This window comes from Cibotium barometz, chromosome 34 (genome assembly GCF_041138505.1).
Source record: "Cibotium barometz isolate CiBa-2024 chromosome 34, ASM4113850v1, whole genome shotgun sequence".
NCBI lineage: Eukaryota > Viridiplantae > Streptophyta > Polypodiopsida > Cyatheales > Cibotiaceae > Cibotium > Cibotium barometz.
Genome location: NC_141079.1, coordinates 24448721 through 24473678, shown reverse-complemented (window position 1 = coordinate 24473678; position 24958 = coordinate 24448721). Strand labels below are relative to the sequence as shown.

The window sequence follows — 24958 nt, the reverse complement described above, 5'->3', positions numbered from 1 at the left end:
CAATTCCGAGAGTTCCACCTCCCATCGATCTTAGTTATGCGGGTTGTCTCATGGGAAGACCGCAATGCTTCTAGAGGCGTGGGGTCCTTAGAGAGGAGCTTGACAGTGCTGTAGTTGGTGGGGCCATCAATATTCTCCTCCTACAGGAGCATCATCTTTCCGAAGGGCATACCTGCCGCTATGGGAAGATCTTGCAAGGCAAGAGTCACACCTTTTGGTCCCATGCTTTTGGCCCCTTTGGGACCCAGGGTGGGGTATACATTTTTGTCAGCCCGAGCAACTATTACCTATAGTGGTCAACTCACACACCATTGTCAATGGGAGAGCTCAGTGGGTAACCATCAAGATTGGAGAGGACAGAGTGGGCTTTCTGAACATATATGCGCCGAATGCCACAGTAGACAGAGCCACTTTCTAGAGTACAATTCGCCAACCCCTCCCACAAGCGGATTTCTGGTGCATGGGTGGTGATTTCAACATGTTAGAGTCGGAAAAGGACAAACTTGGAGGAGACATTGCTACAATTTCAGGCACAAAGTACTCGGCTTGGGAGGAGTTGATACTGGCTTTGAGGGGCCAAGACCCTAGGCATTTACCGAAGTTTGAACACAGCCCCGAGAGTTTGTGCTTCTCAATATCCAACAGGAGGAGTACACGCCCTAACCTGTCCACATTAGAGCGGTTTTATGTAGATGAGCAGGCCTGTGGACATGGTGGCATGATTGGTATTCTGGCAAAAACTACTTTCTTCGATCATGCACCCATCACTTTATCCCTGGAGGACCCCTAGAGGCAAGACAAACGTTTGAGCACCTGGATCCCAAACAGACCCATTCAAGACAACGAGTTATGCAACAGGATAGACGAGATCTGGGAGAGTCTCGATTTTCACTCTAGTTCAGCCACCACACGAGCCTTGGACAGAAGTCTTCGAGAGATCAGCACTTTATCACAGGAGGCAACGCAAAGGAGATTGGCTCGCTTCCGAGGGCAAGAGAGAAGCATCCGTCGGAGCCTAGCCTCCTTGTAGCGGCTTCAAGAGAGTACCCCAAATAGTCAGTGGATTGAGGACCAGTTAGGTGCAACCCATTCAGAGCTTAGTTCCATCGAGGAGCGGAGGGTGGAGTACAGATACCATGCAAAAGCCTCCTTTTGGACCCAGGCAAGAGACAAGGTCACCAGAGATTTCTTTGAGATAGCAAGCCCACACAAAAGGAGGGATGGTATTCACAGGTTGTGAGGCCATGATGGATCCATAGTTCCGGACCCCTCCCATGTTTAATCCATTGCCACGTATTTCTTCAGGTCCGGCGGCATACAAGAGAGGTGGTTTCTCCCACTCTCCATACTTTCTTGTTGACACCCTTTATTGCAGAGGATCTTCCGGAGGCTCTAACGGCACTCCCTAGGGGCAAGGCTTCAAGTTTCCTTATTTCTCTGATACCACTAGAATCTCATGAAAGGTGGCTTCAAAGCTACCTTCAATGAGATTATGATCATAGGAGCCATGCTGGAGAGGTTGTCAGAGGGATAAATCCATTTGACTCCCAAGGACAGTGGTGAGACAAAATGGGGATTCGGCAAAGCAAGCCCATCACCCTTCTAGGAATCACCTGCAAAATTCTAGCCAAGGCCATCAACCGGCAACTGCAACCTCTATTCTCGATTTGATCCATGGCACACAGATAAGTTTTGTCAAGTGAAATAAAGATGCATCTGGATTAGCCTAGATTAGCCCTGGATTATCCTAATTGCATAGATTAGCCTTGGATTAAGGAAAGCTAAGAAGATTAGCACTAAGCAATATGAAAAGTAAGTGTAATGAGTATCACAAGATGTCAAAAAGGTCCAATACTCCTAGAGCACATGCCTTTTATAGTCCCAAGGCCCATGTGTCCTAATCCCACATGCAAATGACCCTAAGTCCATGTGTCTAGGCCCATCCCATGTGCATGTGCATCCTAAGAACACTTTGTTACAAACCATCTCCTCCTAACATGATTTCGTCCTCGAAATCAAAGGGTGGTCGTGCCCAAGAAAAGACATATACAAGTGGCTATGTACAAAAGCCAAAAATCACATCCATGATTGAATGTCGATGTAACGGAAGACCCATACATGAATCATATGACCCCTAGGGTCAAATGGAAAGGATGAAGGGCTCCCGTCGATGATGAGGGTATCTATGCAATCACCTAGATCGAAAGGAAATCCGAGAGAGGCAAAATCCAAGGCAGTGGTCACACGATAATCTGGTGCAAGAGGAGAGGATAAGGAACCACTATTGATAACGAACCTAGTCAAGTATCCTCCAGGATCAAAAGGACATGTATGGTACACATCCTGAACCATCGAAGCTGAGATGGTAGTAGCTCCTCGATTAAAAAGAAAGCTCGACTCCAAAGAAATAGTAGCTTCAGGGTCGAAAAGAAAACTCGTAAGCCCATCCTCACGACCGCAATGTAAATCTGGCACGAAAGGTATCCACCGAAAAAGATTGAAACTCCTGGCCAGAATGTCAAATGGTCTTGGCATAAAAGGGCCGTCATGTAGGCCAAGACTGAGATATGTCATAGATACATCTGAATGTCAAGCCACATATCCAAAAACTATGCTCCTCAAGTGGCAAAGAATACATCCAAAGGAAAATGTCCCAACTCCAAAGAACATTGGCTCATGTCGACATTCGTAGGAGCCAAAAGAACGTATCTCAAGGTCGGCATCATGCAAGGGAAAGAGTGAATCAATGCTGCCATCCCATGTAGCATCACTCAAAATGTCAAAAACATGATCCACTACATCCATAGTTGTCACGGTATAAAAATACGATACCGTACGATACGATACGGGATGGGAATTTTTGGTACGATATAAAATTTTGGGATACTGTGCAATAAAATACGATTTTTTTTTAACACTTACAAACTATGAAGCTTTAAGCTTGAATGTGAGGAAAGGTTAGTCTTTAGTGCTTGAGGAACCAGAACATGGAGATGTATCTCTCCCAGTTGAATCTCCCAATTGTCTCCAAAAAAGAATCTACATGGGTAATGCGATACCAAAGGTCTCCCAATGTAGCATTTATGACTAAGGGACCGTCCTTACACAAATACGGGCAGTGCATCTAGGTGATAGATTTAGGGACTCAGTTGTAGATCAAAATGGTCCTGCCCAAATCTTCTCCCTCGTACATAACTTGAGGATCTGACTGTCTAGCCTACCTATACCAGGGATCTCCAAGTGATGTAGCAAGATTCTCTCATCCTACCAATCAAGTGTACACTACCAGTCTACCTTGTCAGATTTTTTAGATCTCTCAGCAACCCCATATGGAATATTGAGTGGACACGAAAGTTGCGAAGTATTGCGGGCATTTGGGATCTTCGTTGAGTAGGATTTCTATTTTGTTTTAGCATTTGGAATTTTTTTCTCAAGGCGGGGGGAGGAGGGATTTCGTACCGTACCGGTACGAGAAACAACCCTGACTACGTCAATAGGCATATGGACATGGGCCAAACCATGCACTACCTCCTCATGTACAAAATCCTCTATATGTGTATCATGATCTAAGATATCAATATAATCATCAGCATCATCATAATCATCACTAAAAAATGAAGAGGTATCCTCACATGAAAGATAAATGGTATCATCTCCTAAATCATCATCTATGACATCTCCAAGGCCTCCAAGGTCATCCTCATAAACATGTTCTATCTCCATCAATGATGCCCCTATGTGACTTATATCCTATGATAAATCTATCTCCAACAATATAGGATCCAAGGAGATGTCTAGATCAAATAAAAAGCTCTCTAGATCCATATGCATAATCCTCTCTCCTATGAAGCCTCACCTCAACAAAATCATCACTATGCTCATATGCAATGCTTGACTGCCTAAGTATATGCACTAAACCCCAGTAAATGCTGCCATGTATGCTATGAGAGCTAGAAGTAGAGATAGAATCATAGATATCTCCATGAATAGAGGATCTAAAAGAGTAACCTGACTCATCTAGCACTAGAAACTTAGGTCTATGCTCCTCATGCACTATCGTATGCTCATCAACATGTGAAGTATCATCATCTCAAATCTCACACACTGCAATGGATGCATCACTAGTCAAGAGCTGATCCCCATGATAGTCTAATGTATCACTATCTCCTAATGCATCACTATAATCCGCTGGAAGGTAGGTAAACATAGACGTATCATCAATCACAATGCTCGAAATGCTCGCTGACATCCCTCCCATCAAGATCATGCCCACATGATCTGACTCACGCATCACTCTCACTATCACTATCACATACATCATCATCATGTACATATGTGCCAGTGGCAACATGTGCACGTGTATCACTATCATCATGTGTATGTATGTGCGATACATCACTATCATCATGTGTATGTGAGCACAATATATCAAATTAGGTATGTGGGTGTGATACATCATCATCATTACCTGTGCTGATATCTATGGAGTATACATCCTCAAGAACATAATCACGACTACTCAAGAATGTAGAACACTCAAATAAGCGCCCATAGGAGTCATACCAACTGAGAAAAACTAATCCATCTCCCTCCAAGAAATATCTCAATGACCAACAGTCAAAGGATCACTAAATGTGCCAATCTCTCTCATCCCATAGATGACGAATATATATAGACAATAAACTTTGCAACTCCATCCTCCATCTATGGCCTAAATGAACTATCTCCTCATCATTTGAAATAGATGATGAAGGATCCAAGGGTCAAAGTCTGGATGTCCCAAATGTATGCACAAAGTCAGCAAAAGTGATGTATAATCTGATCATGTCACGTAACCCATGGAACTGCGTACAAAGAATCCCAACTAAGAATCCAGCATCACACATGTCCCCAATCATGAAGAGTCACAAGATGATGTCGTCGCCGAAGGAAACAAGAACCATGCCGAGTAGCAGAGGTAATAGTAGTAAAACATGGCTACGTGTGAACACTACCTAATGCTTGAAGCGTGTGAACAAGGGCTACAATGCACAATGAACTCACACCGTGTGTGAATGCGCCCAAACTAAGCACCAATGTGTGTGAAAAGAACACTATGCACCCAAATGTGTGAATAACGCCCACAATATGCTAATGTGCGTGAACACGGCCCATAAAGGCCCAAGCATTATGAACACCTCACACAAATGTACTTGTGTGTGAAAAAGACTCACAATGCGTAAAAGCATGTGAACAAACCCAAAAAAAAACCATGTAAAAAACGTCCCACAAAAATGTTAAATGTATAAAACCTAAATGGGTATAGTAGTAATGGTGTAAGAGAGTGTGAATGGACCACCTAGGTGTGAGAAAGTGTGAGTGCCTGGACAAATAATGTGAATGTGGAGTGCCCAACCCTAAAGTTGGGTAAAAAGGGAAAAAAAAAAAGACAAACGTATTGCTTCTTCATTCTCACATTGGCGGCCAATGGAGTCTCTCTCTTCCTCTGCACACACTGAGAGTTCAACAGCTCAAGGATGGTGTGTTTGTTTGTCTCTCTTTTTTAAAAAAAATCTACGCTCTTTTTTTATTTAAAAAATACTATGCTGGCGCGCTGCTCTGTAGCCCTGAGCAAAGTGACAGCCATCATACTACGCTAAGCACTGAGCTAATAGCGCCGCGAAATGCCAGAGCTGAGTCTAATTTGCGCAGAATGATGCTGCTTGAGTTTGAACTGCACAGAGCCTCAATGAGGCAATGAAATACTGCAGACTTTTTTTCCCATCGTCAAAGAAACTGCCTAATGATGCGTTATGTTTCCCATCGTAGAAGAAATCCCGCCTATCAAACACTGTTGAGATGCCTGCTGAAGAGCCCACTGTGCAGTGCCTGCTGACGAACGAGCTACTGGTTATGCACATTTACTTGCAAGCCGTCTATGATGATTTTGCCTATTGCTGTTGGCTGTCTGTTTTGCTACCATCTCATAGACGATTTTGCTGGCTGGCCATCACGATTTTGCAAGTTGCTTATCTGTTTTGCTACTAGCTCATGGACGGTTTTGATGGCTGCTGCCTCAAGCTGCAAACGATTGCTGCTATCACTGGAACACCTGAATAAAACTCAAGCTGTCGGTTCACGCTGATGCTTGCAGAGCCTCCTTTGCGATGATTGAATGCTTATTGCAAAGCCTCCTTGTTTTTAACTACAACTGAGACTCTATAACAGTGTGCTGTTGTCAAAACAGTGTGCTATCAACTGTGAGTTGCAAGTTGCAATAATGACAGCGTTGCTTTCAATCATGACGCCATCTGATGTCTTCTGTTGTAGTAAAAGAACTGATTTTCTTTGCCATGTGTTTGTTATAGAAGCTTACGACTGCTGTGATAGAGCTGTTGACCAGCCCTTCCGCGTGTCGATCAGCCCTTCCTGCTGTCCTCTCCCAATGATAGGGGTGTCGACCAGCCCTTCTCTACTACTAGCCACACTTCTAACCCCTCCCTGCCTACTGGCCAAGCTCAACTCCCTTCTGAGTTGTTTGTCAGCATTGATACTCCAGATCTGCAATGCTCTACAATTTTGCAATGCTCTTAGTTTCTTAGATCAATGGTAATATTCTTCTTTTCTTCAATAGATCTACAGCTTGCAATTATTGCAAGTGTGTCCCAATCTGAGACCATCAAGAAGCTTTCTATCCTAAAACCATAAGCGTCAATGATGGTCTGCTATGCTTCATTGTCTCAAGGTGTAACTCTCTTCTCAAGGCATTTCCACATTGTTGTGAGCATTGTGTATGCTAATAAATCTCTGCACTTTGTAAGCTGGGTCTACACTTTCTTCAAAGTCACTGGTATATCCAGAGCACAATTGTTTGCCTTTGATCATCAGTCTTTTGCAAGCATACTTGGAAAACCAACGTCTGAGGGCTGCTATAGCTCAATGAAGAAATTGCATGAGCTTGCTGCTATTGTCAAGAGCTGCTTTGTTATTTGTGATGTTGTTAGGCTTTGCTTACTATTGTCAAGACCCTTGGCCAGCTAGGTTAGAAGACCCGTTGGTAGTCTCTTCCAACAGCCAACACAACCACAAAGTCCTTTAGTGTACGGAGCACATTGGCTATGGTCAGAGACTGGGTGCAACTCCCAGTGGGGCTTTATGAGTATCAACAAACAGTTGCAGCAAATTTTCACTCAATAGTGCATGCATACAACATTTCATGCCTTGCATACATCATCTTTGATATGCATACATCATCTTTCTATAAATCAACCTCAAGCCATGGATGTCTTACTTGCATCAATATTCACTTGCATACATCGAGATTTTCATCAAACTGTTTAATCTGTCAAGAATCTTGCTATCTTGCAAGATTTGCACTTCGTTGCACTCTCTTGCACTCCAACATACCAAGATTCACTTCTGTCTCCACTTCTTGTGCATTTATGGATTAAAAAAGGTTGATATTGAAGTTTTCTTGCACAAAATGGAAAAATCTTGTACAGATTTCAAGAAAATCAATTTTAGGACAAGATTAGGATTTAGACAAACTCATTGCACCATTCTTGCTCCATATTTTGAAAGAAATTGAGTTTCTGCACTTCTTGAAAATCTGTACTAGCTACACATAAAATCTTGCAATCTGCACCAAGATTCTGCAAGATAATGCAAGAAAATCCCTCAATATTGGTTACTAAAATCTCTACAAATTCTAATTTCGAGAATCAAGAAAATCAAGATCAACAAGATCAAGAAGTTCATGACATCAAATAATAAAGTGGATTAGGATTCTAAAAACAATGATTAATACAAATTCAAAATGATTAACACAAATTTCATTACTAATCTTGTCAAGACAAGAAATTAACAAATCTGAAAACTGTGTAAAAATCAATTTCAAAAATAATTAATATTAATCATGATGAAGATAATGCATTCTAAAAAACTAGATTAACAATAATCTAAAAATGATTATCACTAATCACAATCTAAGCAAGGATCTAAGCCAAGAGCTCTAATACCAATGAAAGAAAGGTGCATCTGGATTAGCCTAGATTAGCCTTGGATTATTCTAATTACTTAGATTAGCCTTGGATTAAGGAATAAGAAGATTAGCACTAAGCAATATGGAAAGTAAGTGTAATGAGTATCACAAGATATCAAAAAGGTCTAATACTCCTAAAGCATATACCTTTTATAGTCCCAAGGTCCATGTGCCCTAATCCCACATGTAAATGACTCTAAGTCCATGTGCCTAGGCCCATCCCATGTGCATGTGCATCCTAAGAATATTTTGTTACACTAGGATTAGAGCATACTGGACAACATCTTCACTTTCTCAGAGGCGACCGCTTCGGCCAAGTTGAGGCAACACGATCTTATTCTTCTCCTTTTGGATTTTGAGCAAGCCTATGATAGGGTAGACTGGGGGATGATGTGCTGGATGGGATCGCCTGAGGAGTGGATCTAAGGTGTTTTTGGGCTCTACTCGGCTTCACACAGCCAAGTTCTCATTCAGGGCGCTAGGGGTGACAGATTTCCGCTTTCTCGCTCTGTCTGGCAATTATCTATTTTTGTTTGTTGTCGCCTTGTACGGCCAACACACAACTGAAAGAGAGAGGTGCTGCTGTACGGCCAACGCTGAAGAGAGAAAAAGGGAGGGAGATGCTGCCGGCCCGAAGATATGCGCTTCCTTGTCAAAAACAGCCCCAAGCCTTGCTTTAATAGAATCGACTAGCTCAATAATAGCTGTGCTTTTCCTTTTTGCCCGAAATAGCTGGACTTGCCCAAAAATATCAACTTTATGCTTTTCCCAAGCTTGTTGGCCAAGTTTGCTCCAGGCGCCTTCTTTTCTCCACATAAACATGCCCAAAATAATAATAAGTCCAGCCTATCTTTAATGATGTGTGAACACACTGACTTATAAACATTATAAGTCACTTTAGTGATAAGAATCCCATGGTGCTCATGCTGCATAGCCATCTTTCAGGCCAAACTTTGCCAGTAAATGCTCCAGCTTTCTTATGTGGAAAATCCCCGTTCACACCTTGGTTCCGCTCAGTGTGTGAAACACTAGTCAAGACTGGTGAAGGGACCAAATGGCGAAGGCATATCTATATTTTTATTCTTTGGACAGCCTCCCACATGATGCTTCTCAACATTTTCATCTTTCCAAAGTTGATAGTCATATCATCCAAGATGTCTCCACTCAATGGCCTCTCAATGGAAGATTTCTTGCCCCAGGTGGGAAGTACCCAATTTTCCCACACCGATCACTAAACAGATCACATCCCAAAATCACACATGATTTTTTTAGTTCCTGCCAACTTTTGGATTTCCAATAAGAGACATTTAAATCTGTTGATGCTCTAGTTAAGCACATTAGAAAGGTGCTAGCATCGAATGTATTTGCAATTCCCACAAAGAGGGGAGCTCTACGTAGTCATTGCACTTGATCTTCAAGGTTGTAAAAACTTTGAAGCATCCATTTATCCATTATACTTGGTGAGATCCAGTGATTATGGAGGTTGACCTATCAAGGGATATGGGTCATGTGGGGAACCATTGATGGAGACAAACCATGTCCATGATGATGACTTCAGATATTGAGAGAGGACGACATGGTCAATGACTTGATGGATGATACTAGTTATTTCTCATGGTCAATGACTGTGAGAGAGAGACATAACCAATGACTTGATGGATGATACTACTTACTTCTCATGTGTGGATACCTTGTTAGCATTCAGTGATGGTGATCTTGTTGATCATACTTTTACTTTGGACAATTACACACATATGGAAGGTCTTTCATTGAGGATATGTTACATGGTATGGATCATGCTCATATATATGATGATGCAGTGGACCATGTCTTGGATGGTTCGAGTGATGATACATGGGACGATGGCATTGATTCACATTTGTTCTTGCATTATGCCCATTATGAGTTATGTGCATTTGGCTCCCATGAATGTCGACGTGATCCTTTGTTCTTTGGAGCCCAAACATTTGTCTTTGGATACATTATATGCCACTTGGGATGTATGGTACTTGACTATGTGACATGCACATCTTGGTTTGGGCTTGCAGGTGATTCTTTTGTTCCAGGACCACTCAACATTCTGGTCATGAGTTATGGATCCATTTGGTGGATACATTGGATGTCGGATTCATACTATAGTCGTGAGGATGGGTTTGCAAGCTTTCCCTTCAACCCAAGAGCTATTACTACATTGAATTCAGGAGTCCGTGATGTATACCATGGTTATCCATTTGACCCGGGAGGATATATAGCTAGCCTTATCATCGACGATGGTTCTCTACATTTTCCATTTGATCCACGTCGTCATGGAGCCATTGTCTGGGAGCTTTCATCGCTTGGATTTCCCTTTATCCCAGTGGTTGCATGGTTAGCCTCATCGCCGACGGTACTTCACCATCCTTTCCATTTGATCTTGGGGGTCATGTGACTTTGGCTCGATTCACATTTTGGCACTTGGGTTTTCTATTTGACCCTAGCATCGATACCTAGTTGTGGGTCGATTTTTGGCTTTTGTATATGTTGTTTGTGCACGACTACCTTTCGATTTTGATGACGAAATCATTGTAGGAAGGGATGGTTTGTAATGAAGTGATTTAGATGTACATGCACATGGGGGGATGGGGGGGGGCTTAGGGTCATTTATACATGGGACACATGGGCCTTGGGACTTTAAAAGGCACATGTCTTGTGTATTTGGTACTTTTATGACTCTTGGATCTATTATACATTTTAACTTTCTTGGAGCTATTACCTTCTTGTCCAAGCTTTCATGGCTTTCTTCATGAACCTATGGCTAATCTAGGCATTGAAGAGAAAACTCTGTGGACTCCAACGATTGAGTCTAGTTGTGAGGACTCCAACCTATGAGTTCTATTCTTCCACTAGCTCTCTTTCTTGCATTGGTAACAAAGCTTTGCCTAGATCCCTTTCTTGCAAATACAAGCTAATTTGGCCATATTAGTAAGAATACACGCTGGCCATATTAGTGATAAAAAGATATCTTCAAGCAACAGCTCTTCTATGAAAAACTGTTTGTGTAAAATACACTTCTCACCCACGATAACTTAGCAAGAAATCGGAAACAATCATCAACACTACAAACCATGGTTTTGCAACACTATAAACCATGGTTTTGTTTCACAGAAAATTTGAGTCGGAAACAATCATCAACACGACAAACCATGGTTTTGTTTCATAGAAAACTTACCTTCACAGGAAATTTCCTCAACACATCATCTTTATTGAAAGGGTTTGCTTTCGTGAGACCAGGCGGTAGCTTTGTATCAAACATCGTCGATGCCATGATCTTAAAAGAGGCTGGATCATCTTCTACCTTCTTACAAACCACCACTCCTAGCTTTCTGCAAAACGCCTAACGATTGCATATAAGTAAGTAAAAAATTAAATAATATTTAAGGAGAATCACCTAATGATGATTTTTTTTAAATGTTTTTTAATGAATATAAATGAAAGGATAGAGACTCGCACATTCCTTAGAAACTTACTCTAAGCAGCGACCAATCTCAAAAGGCTCACCACCATTCAATGCCAGTACAAACTTTGCATAATCAAGTCTTAGGCTATTTGGAAGATCTTTCACTTGACCATAGTCCAGCAGTGCAACCTATAAACAAAAAAAAAAACCCCAAAAAAAAAAATTGGGGTGTGCTTTATGGCAAGAAAAAATGGGATTTGTAAATAATGTGTGCGTGTTTAATGGGTTAAAAAAAAGCCTTGCCTTTCCCTTGTTGGTAATCAAGATATTTCCTGGATGAGGATCCGCCTGGAAAAATCCATCCTTTAGAATCATCTGTCCATATGCTGCAGTCAAATCCTTCAGGATTTTCCTGCAAAAATCATGGAAGGAGCATACGTTTGATGTGTACACCAAATATTGTTAGCTAACTGATATACTTAGTGTATATACCCTACACAACATGGGCATAGCTGAAGAAAGCTGATGGTGGCATAGTTATATGAAGGGTATCCTATGCATCCTCATTGAAAGGAACACAGCCTCGGAACTTATAGCCAGCATAGCTGCATAGAATATTTGGAAGGCACAGGTGACTGCTCTACCTGTTTAGCTCTAGAATAATCTAGAAAAACGTGCTTAGTTGCTTCATTTATTGCCTTAAACTTGTTGGTTGTACCCTTTTGCTATAAGTCTTGCCTTGTGTTTGCTAACATGGTACAACATTCTTATCAGCCAAAATTCACTCGCCTCTCAAGCTACAGGATGGCCTCAACCTGGCTCCTCTTTAAGTAGCTCAAGTCTCTCTCAAAAAGCTTCAAATCATCAACTCCATCATGACATCCCCACTCAAAAAAGCTATCACATGCCCTCACGAGCATGTGCCATGTATAGCAACTATGAGCTCCTTGCTTACCTTCCTATGTAAGAATGGGCCCTCTCACATGTGCTACTACCATGCAAGGCATTACCATAATACTTGCAAACCACACATTTGGTCCTGGAAGTCCCATATCAATAGATTAAAATGTTGCCTTTCCAAATCCTGCATCAAAATAGTTAGCAGCAAGAAACAAATGAGTTCCTGGTCATGCTGCTATAAGTTGAGCTGCTTATCACAAAGGTCCTAATTGGCATATACCTCGACCCAGAGCAATTTGGGTTCATCACTGCAGAAAATGCCCGGAAATAAATTGAGAGTCTAAATCTGGGCCATCTCACATGTTTAGAGGGCTAACATCAATATGGCCCACATCAATTTGGGTTCATCACTGCAGAAAATGCCCGAAAATAAATTGAGTGTCTAAATCTGGGCCATCTCACATGTTTAGAGGGCTCACATCAATATGGCCCAATGTCACGCCTCATGAGGTAGCTCACAATTGCTTCCCTTATTGATGGACACTTGACATCGATCAAATACTCAAGGGTCCAGTGATGCCTTGTGATGGCAGATGTGCACACAATGAAAAACCACATGTTACACTCGCGAATGCAGCAGAAAGCAAGTTAACCGGGACATATGATTGATTTAGTTCAAGGCAGATAGACAGGCCAGGGACCCCTCATCTATTAAAATAACGGATCTGTGTCTATCTATCTAGAGAGTTTTGAAAGGCTTAAGAGTAAACCTTTGTGCAAGTCTTGCAACTGGTCCACCAGGATCAATGCCTCTTTTGGCCATCTCCTCACCTAATCGCAAAAGCGGCAACCCTTCAACAAACTCCATTGTCAGAACCTGTCTGGAAAACCCAGACAAAGCTATAAATATTAGGCCCTGATCAACTTCCATATCAACAATAAACAGGAGATAAGACTGCTGTGGCCTGATGGGCAAATCTAAAGAGCACATAAATGGAAACATGACACCAGCATTGCGAAAGCAGAAAGACTTTCTCCCAAACAAAATGCACGTCACAATCATCATCAAACCTTGTAACTAATCCTGGGATAGATCTTGGAACAAGAACTGGAGGTTTTCCATGATTGGCAACGGACAAAGAATCAGCTATTCTGTCCATGGACCTTGCCTCTCTCAGAAAATCGAACTCAAGCCCAACCTGCAGTCAGCCAATGAGAAGCCAGGTCCACTATGAGCATTAATTTCATGGCTAGAAGCATTCTTTCCTCTTGAATCCAGCCTCAACAGAAAAGATTGGGCCAGGATAGAGAGGTTACAGATTATCATTTCAAAAATGCCACTGGTATCACATGAACTTTTACACAACTTCAACCCATTTGGTCCCTGGCCATAGAGCACCTTTCACACATTGCACTTCCTTGCAGATAGCAGGTGCCAGGATAATATGACCACAAAAAAAAGCATTCTTTGTTGTTATCTGAATGTATGCGTCATTTCAGCTGGTCCCTTCTGTACAAAGCATACATAGTTTTAGAAACATTGCAAAGAGCAGGCAGCGGCTCCCTTGGTTGGCCCTGTCTTTTGTCCACATTTGTCTTTTGCAAGCTGTTGGTACGTCAAAGCATCAAGATGGATGACAAAACATGGCCTCTCGATTGACACATTACCACCGTTCAGTACCAAGGGCAGCCACATGTAGACAGGAACTCCATAAGAGTTATCACAAACATCTGGCAGATATACACCATTAGGACATGGAAACAGCTAGAGACCCTGTTGGATATTAGGGTTTAATCACAAGGGTTAACAAGGGCATTAACAAGAGGGAACGAGATAAACTGAAAGATTATGCATACTCATAACATTATAATGATGGTCCTTTTATAGGAGAGACCCCCTTTACAAGGTGTATACATATGCTGCCACCACATCTGCCACATGTCAAACCTATGATGCCAAGTGTCCCTAATAGGTGTCACCTACATACATCATTGCTTACATAAGAACCTCTTAGGAGGTTGTTCCCACACACTAGTGGCTGTTCACACACACCGGAACCACTATATATAAACCTAGAACACTAAGTATTAGGTGCCCAGTGTATACATATGCTGCCATCACATCTACCACATGTCAAACCTATGATGCCAAGTGTCCCTAAGAGGTGTCAACCACATACATCATTGCTTACATAAGATCCTCTTAGGAGGTTGTTCCCACACACAAAAGAACCCACACACTAGTGGCTGTTCACACACACTGGAACCGCTTTATATAAACCTAGAATACTAAGTTATTAGGTGCCAGTTTATACAACCACCTAGCACCTGTTTAACCCACATTCATCACTATTAATATTTAACATTCCCCCCCAATAGTGATAATGTGGCTAGAAAGCCCACTCATCATAAGCTATGTTTGCTTCTTCCTTTGGTTGTTGCTTCTTGTTGTTGGAGGTACAGGTAGCAGAGTTTGCCAATTCTTCATCAGCTTTCAACTTGGCAAGTCTCTTCCAGCACCCTTCAATGTAGTGCCCCGGCTTTTGGCAGCTTTATTTTTCTTGGTGTCACCCTATGATGAGTCCACTTTGCCTTGTCACCCTACGACAAATCCACTTTGTCTTTGCCACTAGAGTATAAGGGTTGGTCCCCTCTATTGGCATCACCTTTGGATCTGTTCTTCCTTGTCTACAATTCATGTAGTAGTAGTCCAACGAGCTCCTCAAAGGTGAAAGGATTGCCTCATCCTTTCATAGAGAGATTGAGAGAAGTGCAAAAATTCTGATAGGACTCAGGTAAGGAATTGAGAATAGTGGTGTGACCAATTTTCTGTTATCAACTACCTCATTAATATTCAACAATTGTTCCTTAAGGTCCGTTACCTTGGTAAGGTGATCCGATATGGAATCCCCCTCGTTAATCGTCAGATTTTCCAACTCCCGCATCAAGACACCACCCAGTGAAACCGGCTTTCAGAAACTTTACGGGCGGTGAGCACACTTAATCACACTTAAAACTCTTTATGACCTGGAATAATAAACTTGGAAGAAGAAGAAAAAGAATAAGTGGAGCTAGAGTGCTCCTGCACAAAAGACCAATTAGCCCCAAAGCGTGGCGCCCCCCCAGGTATTTATTTATCACTCGAAGTCGGCGTAGCCCTTGTACAATTCCGAAGAAGATGCCTCCTTGCTTCACGTGGAGGAGATCTCCTTGAAACTTTCACCCAATTTGTGTTGTGGGATACAAGAGCCTTGGCCCCCTTTTTATACAAGTTTAGGGGTGAAAAGCATAGCTTTTTCCCCTAAGAAAAAAAACTACTACAAGTGCTTTTCAAAAAAAGACTCTTCGAATAGCTTCTCTTTCTTCTTTTTTTTTAATTTTAAAAAAAATACACATGGCAAATAGAGTTTTCAAAAATCCACGCTGCTTTTTCTCTTGCGTTTTTGGCTGCCCGTCGCCTCTCACACGTTCTCCTACCCGGCGCTTTTCCATGCGCTGAGTGCGCCTGCTCGCCTTGCGCTGAGTCCTGCTGGACTGCTAGCCAGGCCTGCCCCTGACACGTGGCAGCGCCTATGCCATGTCATCACCTGCAGCCAGCCGTGTCAGCGCTTGTGCCAGCCACGTCAGCTTCCTATGCCTACAACCAGCCACATCAGTTGTCTGTGCCACGAGTACCACGTAAGCTGCCTACATCAGTCACCTGTGCCACGTGGCAATGCCATGTCAGCTGTTGCGTTGGCTGCTGATGACTGGTTGTACTTGTAGGGCTGACCCATAGATTGCCTTGAGAGGGAAACTGCTACACCTGCAAGAGAAGGACCCAAAATGCATGCACATGAACAAACATATGAGCATGCACACACATGTACACACACACACCAAACATGTATCTGCATCCACACACGTGTACAATCTTACACATGCACATACAGAAAAAAACATGATCAGTGAATGCTAAACATGTTTAAACATAATCACAATGCTTAAGAAAAGAGGTAAAATACTCAGTCCTGTAACATAACCCACCCCCCTCTTAAAACAAAGCAATCGTCCTCGATTGTTCATTCAAAGGATCTGCCAAACTAAAACAGAACCTAAGAGACCCATAAGAAAGCTATGTCCTACCAACTGAAACAGAACATCTGAATAACATAAATCAAGAGCATCCACCTCGTGAATAGTCATGTCCCCCTGGATGCTTTACCTGCTCCGCTCATGGCCATCCCACAGGACCCATGATCAGCAGTACATCATGAACATGAGTAAACACTCATGCATAAAGGCAAGTATCTATATATATGCATATCAAATGAAAGTCTAGAATAGACGTCCCCATTCTCTCAAAAAGATCCGTATATCCATGAATCAAACCATGTGACTAGTACACATATATCATAGAAATCTCATAGGCAAATATACTGTCAGTTCAGTATCTCGGGTCTGCTGATAAGAACACCAAGCGACTTCTAGATCTCATCCAAGTGAACTCTGTGACACGGAAGCGGAGTCACCCCCCTCTTGAGTAACAGGTAGTACTCCAGAATACACAGCTGAACTTGTTGAAGCACTTTCTAAGGTAGGCTCCAAACCAAAAGTCTCAAGGTAAAGTTTTAGTATCCTCGGTGAATCTGCCAAGTCACCCTCCTCCATCCACTTCGAGTCCATAGGTGAATAGTTCACAAACTTTACCAGATATTGACGTGAAACTTTTCCTTTGACTTTTCTTTCTTTATGTGCCAAAATCTGTTCCAGTTGAAGAATCTCATCTAGTTCTTCGACTTCTGGTTGTGGCTCTCACGATCTGCCTCGAAGATCTTATCTTTTGTATGCAGGATCAGAGGTAATTTCTTCCCGCCTTCCACAATCTCGAAAGGTGCCTTACCTGTCAAAGTGTGAATGGTGTTATTATAAGCAAACTCCACCAAAGGAAGATACTTTTCCCACTACTCATTATGATCCGAAACATAACACTTTAAAAGATCCAATACAACGGAGTTGGCAATTTCCGATTGCCCATCTGTTTATGGATGAAAAGACGATGAGAATTTCAACGAAGTCTTCATGTTCTCGAACAATGCTCTCCAAAATAAACTCGTCATTCGAGGATCTCAGTCACTAACAATAGATGTGGGCATCCCATGGTACTTGAAGATATTTGTCAAAAATATCCTCACCATTTGCTCTGCATTAATCTTCTTCCTGACTGGAATGAAATGGGCCTGCTTGCTGAAACGATCCACGATAGTCCAGATGCCATCATTCCCACTCTTTGTCCTAGGAAGATCAAAGATAAAATCCATAGCAATACTCTCCCACGGTCTATCTGGAATAGGCAAAGGATGAAGTAACCCAGGTGTCTTTTGACGGTCATACTTCACTTTCTGACAAATAATGCAACCACAAGCAAAAGCATCAGCATCTCTACGCATACTAGGCCAATAAAAGAATGCCTCCAAATCTTTCACTGTAGCCTCAATACCACGATGGCCTACATAAGGCGGAGCATGGCATTCTGTCATAACCTTCTGCCTCAACTGAGATGTGACACAATTTGTCATGCATCATCAAAAATCCTTCCTTGAGAGAATAATGATCAACTTGCTCTCCTTCAATCAAACAATCAAAAATCCGCTCAAAATCTGTGTCATGAGCATACTGTTCTCGCATATCATCAAGTTCATGATAAAAGACAATAGAGACGGTGGCCACATGTGATTTCCTAGACAAGGCATCCGCAACCACATTCTTTTTGCCATCCACATGAACAATCTGAAAGTGAAACATGGACAAAAAGTTTGCCCATCTCATATGCTTCTCTGAGAGCTTCGTTTGAGTAAGGAAGTATCGTAGAGTCTGGTGATCACTTTGAACAATGAAATCAGCCCCAAGAAGGTAATGCTTCCAAGTAGAAAGAGCATGAATCACCGCACCTTCTCATATACTTGTAGATTCCTTTCTGCTGGTGACAAAGTTCTACTCTCATAAGCAATAACATGTCCATCCTGCATAAGAACAGCTCCAATGCTATTTCCACATGCATCACACTGTACCACAAAAGGTTTATGTAGATCTGGTAGAACCAAAACTAGACTAGTAGTTGGCTCTGTTCTTGATGGTAATCTTATTCAGTGCCCTGTAATCAATGCACATCCGCCAAGAACCATCTTTCTTTTGTACCAAAAGCACTGGTGAACAATAGGGCGAAGAGCTCGGATGAATCAACCCTTTGTCCAACAGATCACGCACTTGGCTCATAATCTCTTCTTGTTGGGCTGCACTAACCCTGTAAGGTGGCTTATTCGGTAGTGAACTTCCAGGAATCAAATCAATCCCATGATCCTCAGGCCTAGCAGGCAGCAACTCCCCTGGCAAAGCCTCTAAAAAACAATCTTGAAAACTTGTGAGAAAATCCATTCTTTCCTTGTCCAACTCAGATAGGTTAGAATTTGTGGTTGAAAAACAATCTTGAAAACTTGTGAGAAAATCCATTCTTTCCGTGTCCAACTCAGACAGGTTGGAATCTGTGTAATCCTGATTCTCTTTAACAAACACTAAGTAAACAGAAAGATGTTTCTTTATTAAACGAGCAATGGCCGAGGCCGATACAACAGGAATAGATTCTCCTTTAAGCTTTACATCAAGAGTGTGTTCCTTCTCCTTGTGAGTGAGTGAGTGATTTTCCTATTGAAAGTATCCACCACCGCTTTAACTTTATGGCACCAAGGCATACCCAACAAAACATCACAACCCTCCAACAGCATAATGTAGAAATCATCCTCTCTGTCTGTGTAAGTCTGCACACTGAGACGCAGTTTCCCAATGATCGGTGTAACCTCAACCGAATGTCCAAGACAAGCCAAAGTAGCCTCATGCAACACACCCGTCTCCTCTGGTTTGATGCCCAACTTTGCCGCAAGCTCGGGAGTGATGAAGTTTGCACGAGCCCCAGGATCGAAAAAGATCAAAACCTCCTGATCTCAAAGTCTTCCCCATGCTCTGCACAACTCTGAAGATGCATCCCCTTGCTTCAACCCTATAATGTATGTACATATGTACGTACGTATGTATCTATTATGCATGGTTATATCTACGGATGCATGTACGTATGTATGCATCTATGTACGGTCTACCTATGTACCTATGTAGGTAGCAACTTATTATGTTCAATGTAGGTGCTCTCTCTCCCCCTCCCTCCCCCCCTCCCCCCCAACTCTCACACGCACATACATGTACACACACTAATGTACCTGAACTACCCTTAAGAGATCATTACACAAACTATCCTTATCATCAAGATGCTCTTAAGAACTATCCTCTAATGGACTGCAAGAAAGAAAAAAAGGTGGGTTGCATGCTACTTACAAGACCACAGGTACAACCATCAAAAACTTCCTATTGCGGGTAAGTTGCCGGCCATTGTCCATCTGCTCCCACCAAGTCAACTTGTTATACATGCCTTGATCTTCTGCAAAAGGAGTGACTTGATCAAATGATTGACTATATATATATATATATATATATACGGCCAGCCATTAGGGGCTGTTGGCCTACTGTGGACATAAACCCTTAAATAAATGCTGAATAAATGATGCGCTTTGCTGCCTGCTGGTCCTGCCACTCCATGATACCTAGCTGCCTGCTGCACAAGGCCTGCTACCAACCGATAGGTCACTGCTACCAGCCAACAGTCTCTTATGCTCTCCCATGATGATGGTAATGCTAATGTGATGTTGCTGATGATAATGATGATGATGTTGATGTGCTGCTACTGATAATGATGATGATAAAGATGATGTCCTATTGATGCTTAACCAGGGATTAAGACTGTTCATGCACAGGATCAGCCATGGCACGGACGTGCACGTGATAGTAACAATCTCCCACAGCTCTTTGGCTATCAAATGACTCTTCATCATGAAGCTCCACAGTGAATAGCTGGGACCGTCAAGACGGTCTTCAATTGTCATGAATCCACTAAAGCCAGAAAGGTCAAAAGCTGGTGCTCTTTGCGACATCCTCACAATACCGAATTTCCCAAAGCAGTATGAAGTGCAATGAACAAGAAAGCTCCCCCTTGGATGAGGACTTTTGTGCACTCAAACCCTACAGGAAACACAAGAGAAAACATGAGTGTGCCACATAGAACCGGGATATGACGAGATAAAAGATGAGATTGCCAAAGTACATGAAAAAATAGGATGTACACTTGAGTGAGCAAAACAAAGCTCCAAGATATGTGCACAAGAATTGGAATGCCTAAGGATACCTAATCCAAAAAGACATCTTTGAGAGAAAGCCCCAAAACAACAAACCAATACCTCAGAGTCTTGCCACTGATGAACAAGATCCGGGCAGCTAGCAAAGATGACGAAGCAGTGGCCGAGAAGCCCAGAGCATGGAGTGCAGAGGCAAGGACGGAAGAGTAAGCAACATCAAATCCTCCAAGCATTTTCGAGCATGTACACACACGCATAAGTCCCAACGGAAAGCCAAGTCCACACTATCACATAAGTGGCATTAATCCCCAACCTATGCAACTACCATGGACACCAGTCCAATGTATATACATGATGAGAAAGCACGGGTGGACCAGTTGAGTGGCCAAATGGTTCCAGTCGCAACAAGCGATGGATGTGTGATGTGTAACATGACTATGTGGAACGTGCTTAATGATGATTAATGCAAAGCAATAAAGATTAACGCTAATCACATGCTCATGACATAGAGAAGTAGAGAGAAGGAGAAGAGAGACTCTTTACCTGACCTACTCCTACTATATATTACTGAATGAATGAGTAATTACAATGATTGTCATAGATCCAATGTAGATCTAGACTATGAATACGATGAATAAACTTATGCTTATTGTTCTCCACTGTGCGTTAATGGAAAATGCTGATTTGGACATGTACTTGGCTGATCCAAACTGTTAGACTGCATGTCCTTGGTCTTGGCTCTGCAATCTCTGTCTTTGAATCATTATGAATGATCCATGACTTGCCTTTATATAGGAAAGTGGTAGCAAGTCGTAATCAAGTCGGTTTTCACTTTTCAGGCCATAAAAAGTCATCAAAAATGTCATGAAATGTGTTCATATTGTGTCCATAATATGTCCCAACCATTGGTGCATGTCCTGGGCACCTCCGGGCACCTATAGGGCCACCAAATTGACTCCAAACTGCCCATATACGACCTCTAACTTTTCCCTTAAGGTGGCTATAAGGAATAATCATGTCTATGTGGCACCGGATTAACGTGTGCACGTGACATGATGCCTGGTGTGTTCGCAGTACCACAGATAGATGGGAGTGCACAGGTGAATGTCCTAAGACTTTAGACTCTGAGGGAAGATCCCCTTCTTTGTAGTAGAAACTTTAATATTTGATGGTAACAAATATGCACAAGTTTGGAGTTTCATCTATGGTTTTTGTGACCACTGCTTTCTGGAGAAATTGAGTAAATAGAATGGTAACCTAGTGACCATGACCTAGTGAAAGGTGATCGCTTCGCTCAGTGAAGCAAATCAAATGCATGCACTTGTTCAAAAAAATCCCATAGAAATGTGTTGAGCAAAGGTGCATATGTGTTGTTTACAAGCTATGTGGACGCACTTGGCGCTATATTTTTCAGCTCTTAAAATGTTTGATTGTGGAATAGCAACAATGGGCAAGGTGCCTAGAAGTGGGGGATGGCATATACGATGTATTGTGAAAAGTCTACTTGTAATGTTGACACAAAGGATGGTGGTTTTCCACGTTTCAAGAGTCAAGGCATAGCAAAGAGAACAAATCCAGATTGATGGGTACACACATAGTTGTTTCCATACAGCATACAACCGCTTATACGGAATACCATACAGCACTAATCAAAATGCTATAGGTGGGCGTGCAAATATTGTGGCAAGCCTTATGTGAGCGGCCTCACTAGGCTTTGGGAGCACATTGCAAAGGTGGGGAACAAGTGGCACCATGCAAGGAAGTGCCTCAAAACATCGCCAATGAGATATTTAGAGCCATTAGGGGTGTCAACCGCCCAAGTAGGAACTCGAGCGCCAATGATGAGGTCATTTCCCCGCCACGGGATACTTCCTCCGCCTCCGCCTCTGCAAAGAGGCCAAGGTCCGACCAAGGCACGAGATAACCTACTTTAGTTGAAGCTACCAAGGATTCCATGGGTCCCCTATCACATCTTCGAGAGCGTCAACGTCAAGCGGAGATAAAGATTGCATGCACCGTTATTGAGTGCAATCTCTCCTTTAATGTGCTCAAGGTGGAGCAATGGAAGACAATGGTGAAAGCCATTGCAAATGTGGGCCCGACACACGATGGATGGACCTGCGTCTCATACCACGACATGCGCACGAAACGACTTGACGAAGAGAGGGAGAGAATTGATAATTCTCTAGCACCTATGCGTGCAAGTCTGAGTGTAGCATCCTCTCTGATGGGTGGAGTGATAGAAAGAAGAGGGGGATCATCAACATACTTGTGTCTTCCCCTCTAGGCACATGCTTTGTACGAGCAATGGATTTCGAGAATTAGGGGAGGAAGACAACGGGAAACTTCATATATCGCCATATCAAGCAAGCCATCATTGAGGTGAGAATCGTAAGGTGTGCCTTGTCTTTTTTCTCTTGAAAGTATGATTACGTTACTTATTTAAATGTTTTGGCATGTATGATGTAGGTTGGCCCAAAAAATGTGGTGCAAGTCGTCACTAACAATGCATCAAATTGTGGACACATGGGCAAGTTGGAGTGGATGAAGATGATCATGCGGCAAGCCACCTCCATTGTCACCTTTTTCACCTCAAAGATGAAGGTGCTTGCCATGTTCCGTGCATATAGCACCCTCGAGCTAAAGAAGCCTTCCACCACATGCTTCGCATACATGTGGCTTCTCTTCGAGAGGCTATATAATGAGAAGACACCCCTTTGTCAAACAGTGGTCAGCCCGGAGTGGATGGATTGGGATGAGAGAGAGACGAGTGACACAAAGGATATGCAAAAATTATGCTTGCATGAGTATTTTTGGGCCCAGGGGCAGAGCATTATCATTGCCATAACCCCCTTCTATAGGGTTTTACACATGACCAACATGGAGGGCGCTACCTTAGGCCTCTTGGTCCACTTCATGTGAGAGGCCACCACCGAGTTGCACGCTTGTTCTTCCCTAGATGAGGACAAGCACGAAGATCTTTTGCACATTGTGGATAGGAGATAGAGATGGATGCAACGACCTAGCCATGGTCTTGCTGCCTTGCTACATCCGGCCTATAAATCACCCGCCCTCTTCACCGACATTGAGTTGCTAGAGGACCGTGATGCCTTCTTGCCTAAGGCATTGCCAGAGGAGTTCCATAGGAAATTCCTGGAGGAGCTCATTAGCTACAACAACCAGAGGAGGGAGTTGCACTTGCATCACCGCATACTTGGAAAAGGAAGTATCTTGTGAAACCCCTTTTTTGGTGGGAGACATTTGGCTACACGCTCAGCTGCCTCCAAAAGGTGGCTTTGAGACTCTTGACTGAAGATTGCACTTCGGATGCATGTGAGAGGAATTGGAGCACCTACTCTCTCATACAAACGAAGCCCCGCAATCACTTGAGCACACGACAGTTAGAATGGCTAGTGTATTGCCACACTAGCTTGCGCATGCTACGCGCCATGCACAAGATGGACTCAGCTAGACAAGTATAAGTTATAACTAATGACCACTTAAAAGGTTAAAACTTAAGCTGTAAAATTCTAACTTTTTGCTTTTTGAGTTTTATTTGATAATAACTATGTATCAATGCACGTTATCGCTTATAGGTTAATGTGGACGAGTTCAAGCTTACAAGCGACTCTCTCAAGAGTGTTCCACAGAGAGGTAGATGAGGAGGAGGAGGAGAGATTGTATGCGGAGGGAGATTCATTGACGAGTCTATCATACTCGTTGTGGGCGTGCAACGACTAGGTTTAGTAGCAAAGAAGTGCAAGTAGGCACTCGCAAATGCACCCTTTGTCCCGACTCAAGTAACACAGTGGAAGCCTACACACAACAAGGTTCCGGTAGTTCTTCCTCCGGTCCTGCAAACGAGGACACTCCGATTGCCTTGTCACATGACATTAGAGAGCCCGAGTTTGATAATGAGGGCAACATCCTTAGCGAAGGTGAATTCCGTGAGCACTCCGATGGGCACTCTTCTGATGGAGATAATCCTAGCAAGAGCTCTAATTTTTATGGTGATCACTTCTCCATCTAGATTCTAGCCCCAACCCTCTAGCCTCTCTTTTTTGTAAACCACTTCTTGTACTTACTACTACTTGCACCTCACATTGTATAATTTAGTATATGTATCTTTTCAACTTTGTTTTCATGGAATTTTAGTTTGTGTCATGTGACAACTTGTCTTCTCTTTGAAATTGAAAATACCGAAGTTTGTAAGTATTTTTTTTAAAGACCGTATTTTATCGTATGATAAGAAAAAAAATTATATCATACCGTATTTTTCCATACGCTGTCGTATCGTAGAAACCGAATCATATCGTATAAACTAACTATGGGTACACATAAATGTCCACCCTCAATCGCAGGAGGAAAGATGTGACAACAAAAATT

General features: G+C 42.6%; 1 protein-coding gene across 1 annotated transcript in view; it reads right to left on the bottom strand.

Moving 5' to 3' along the window:
- LOC147618817 (uncharacterized) overlaps positions 1-24958 on the bottom strand; it is a 56113-nt gene that overhangs the window by 20091 nt on the left and 11064 nt on the right. Inside the window, exons 6-10 of the mRNA XM_086773890.1 lie at positions 13428-13555; positions 13127-13237; positions 11760-11868; positions 11527-11645; positions 11229-11382 (exon numbers count right to left, since the gene is read on the bottom strand). Of these exons, the coding sequence (XP_086630016.1) occupies positions 11229-11382; positions 11527-11645; positions 11760-11868; positions 13127-13237; positions 13428-13555 (621 nt within the window). The remainder of the gene's footprint in view (positions 1-11228; positions 11383-11526; positions 11646-11759; positions 11869-13126; positions 13238-13427; positions 13556-24958) is intronic.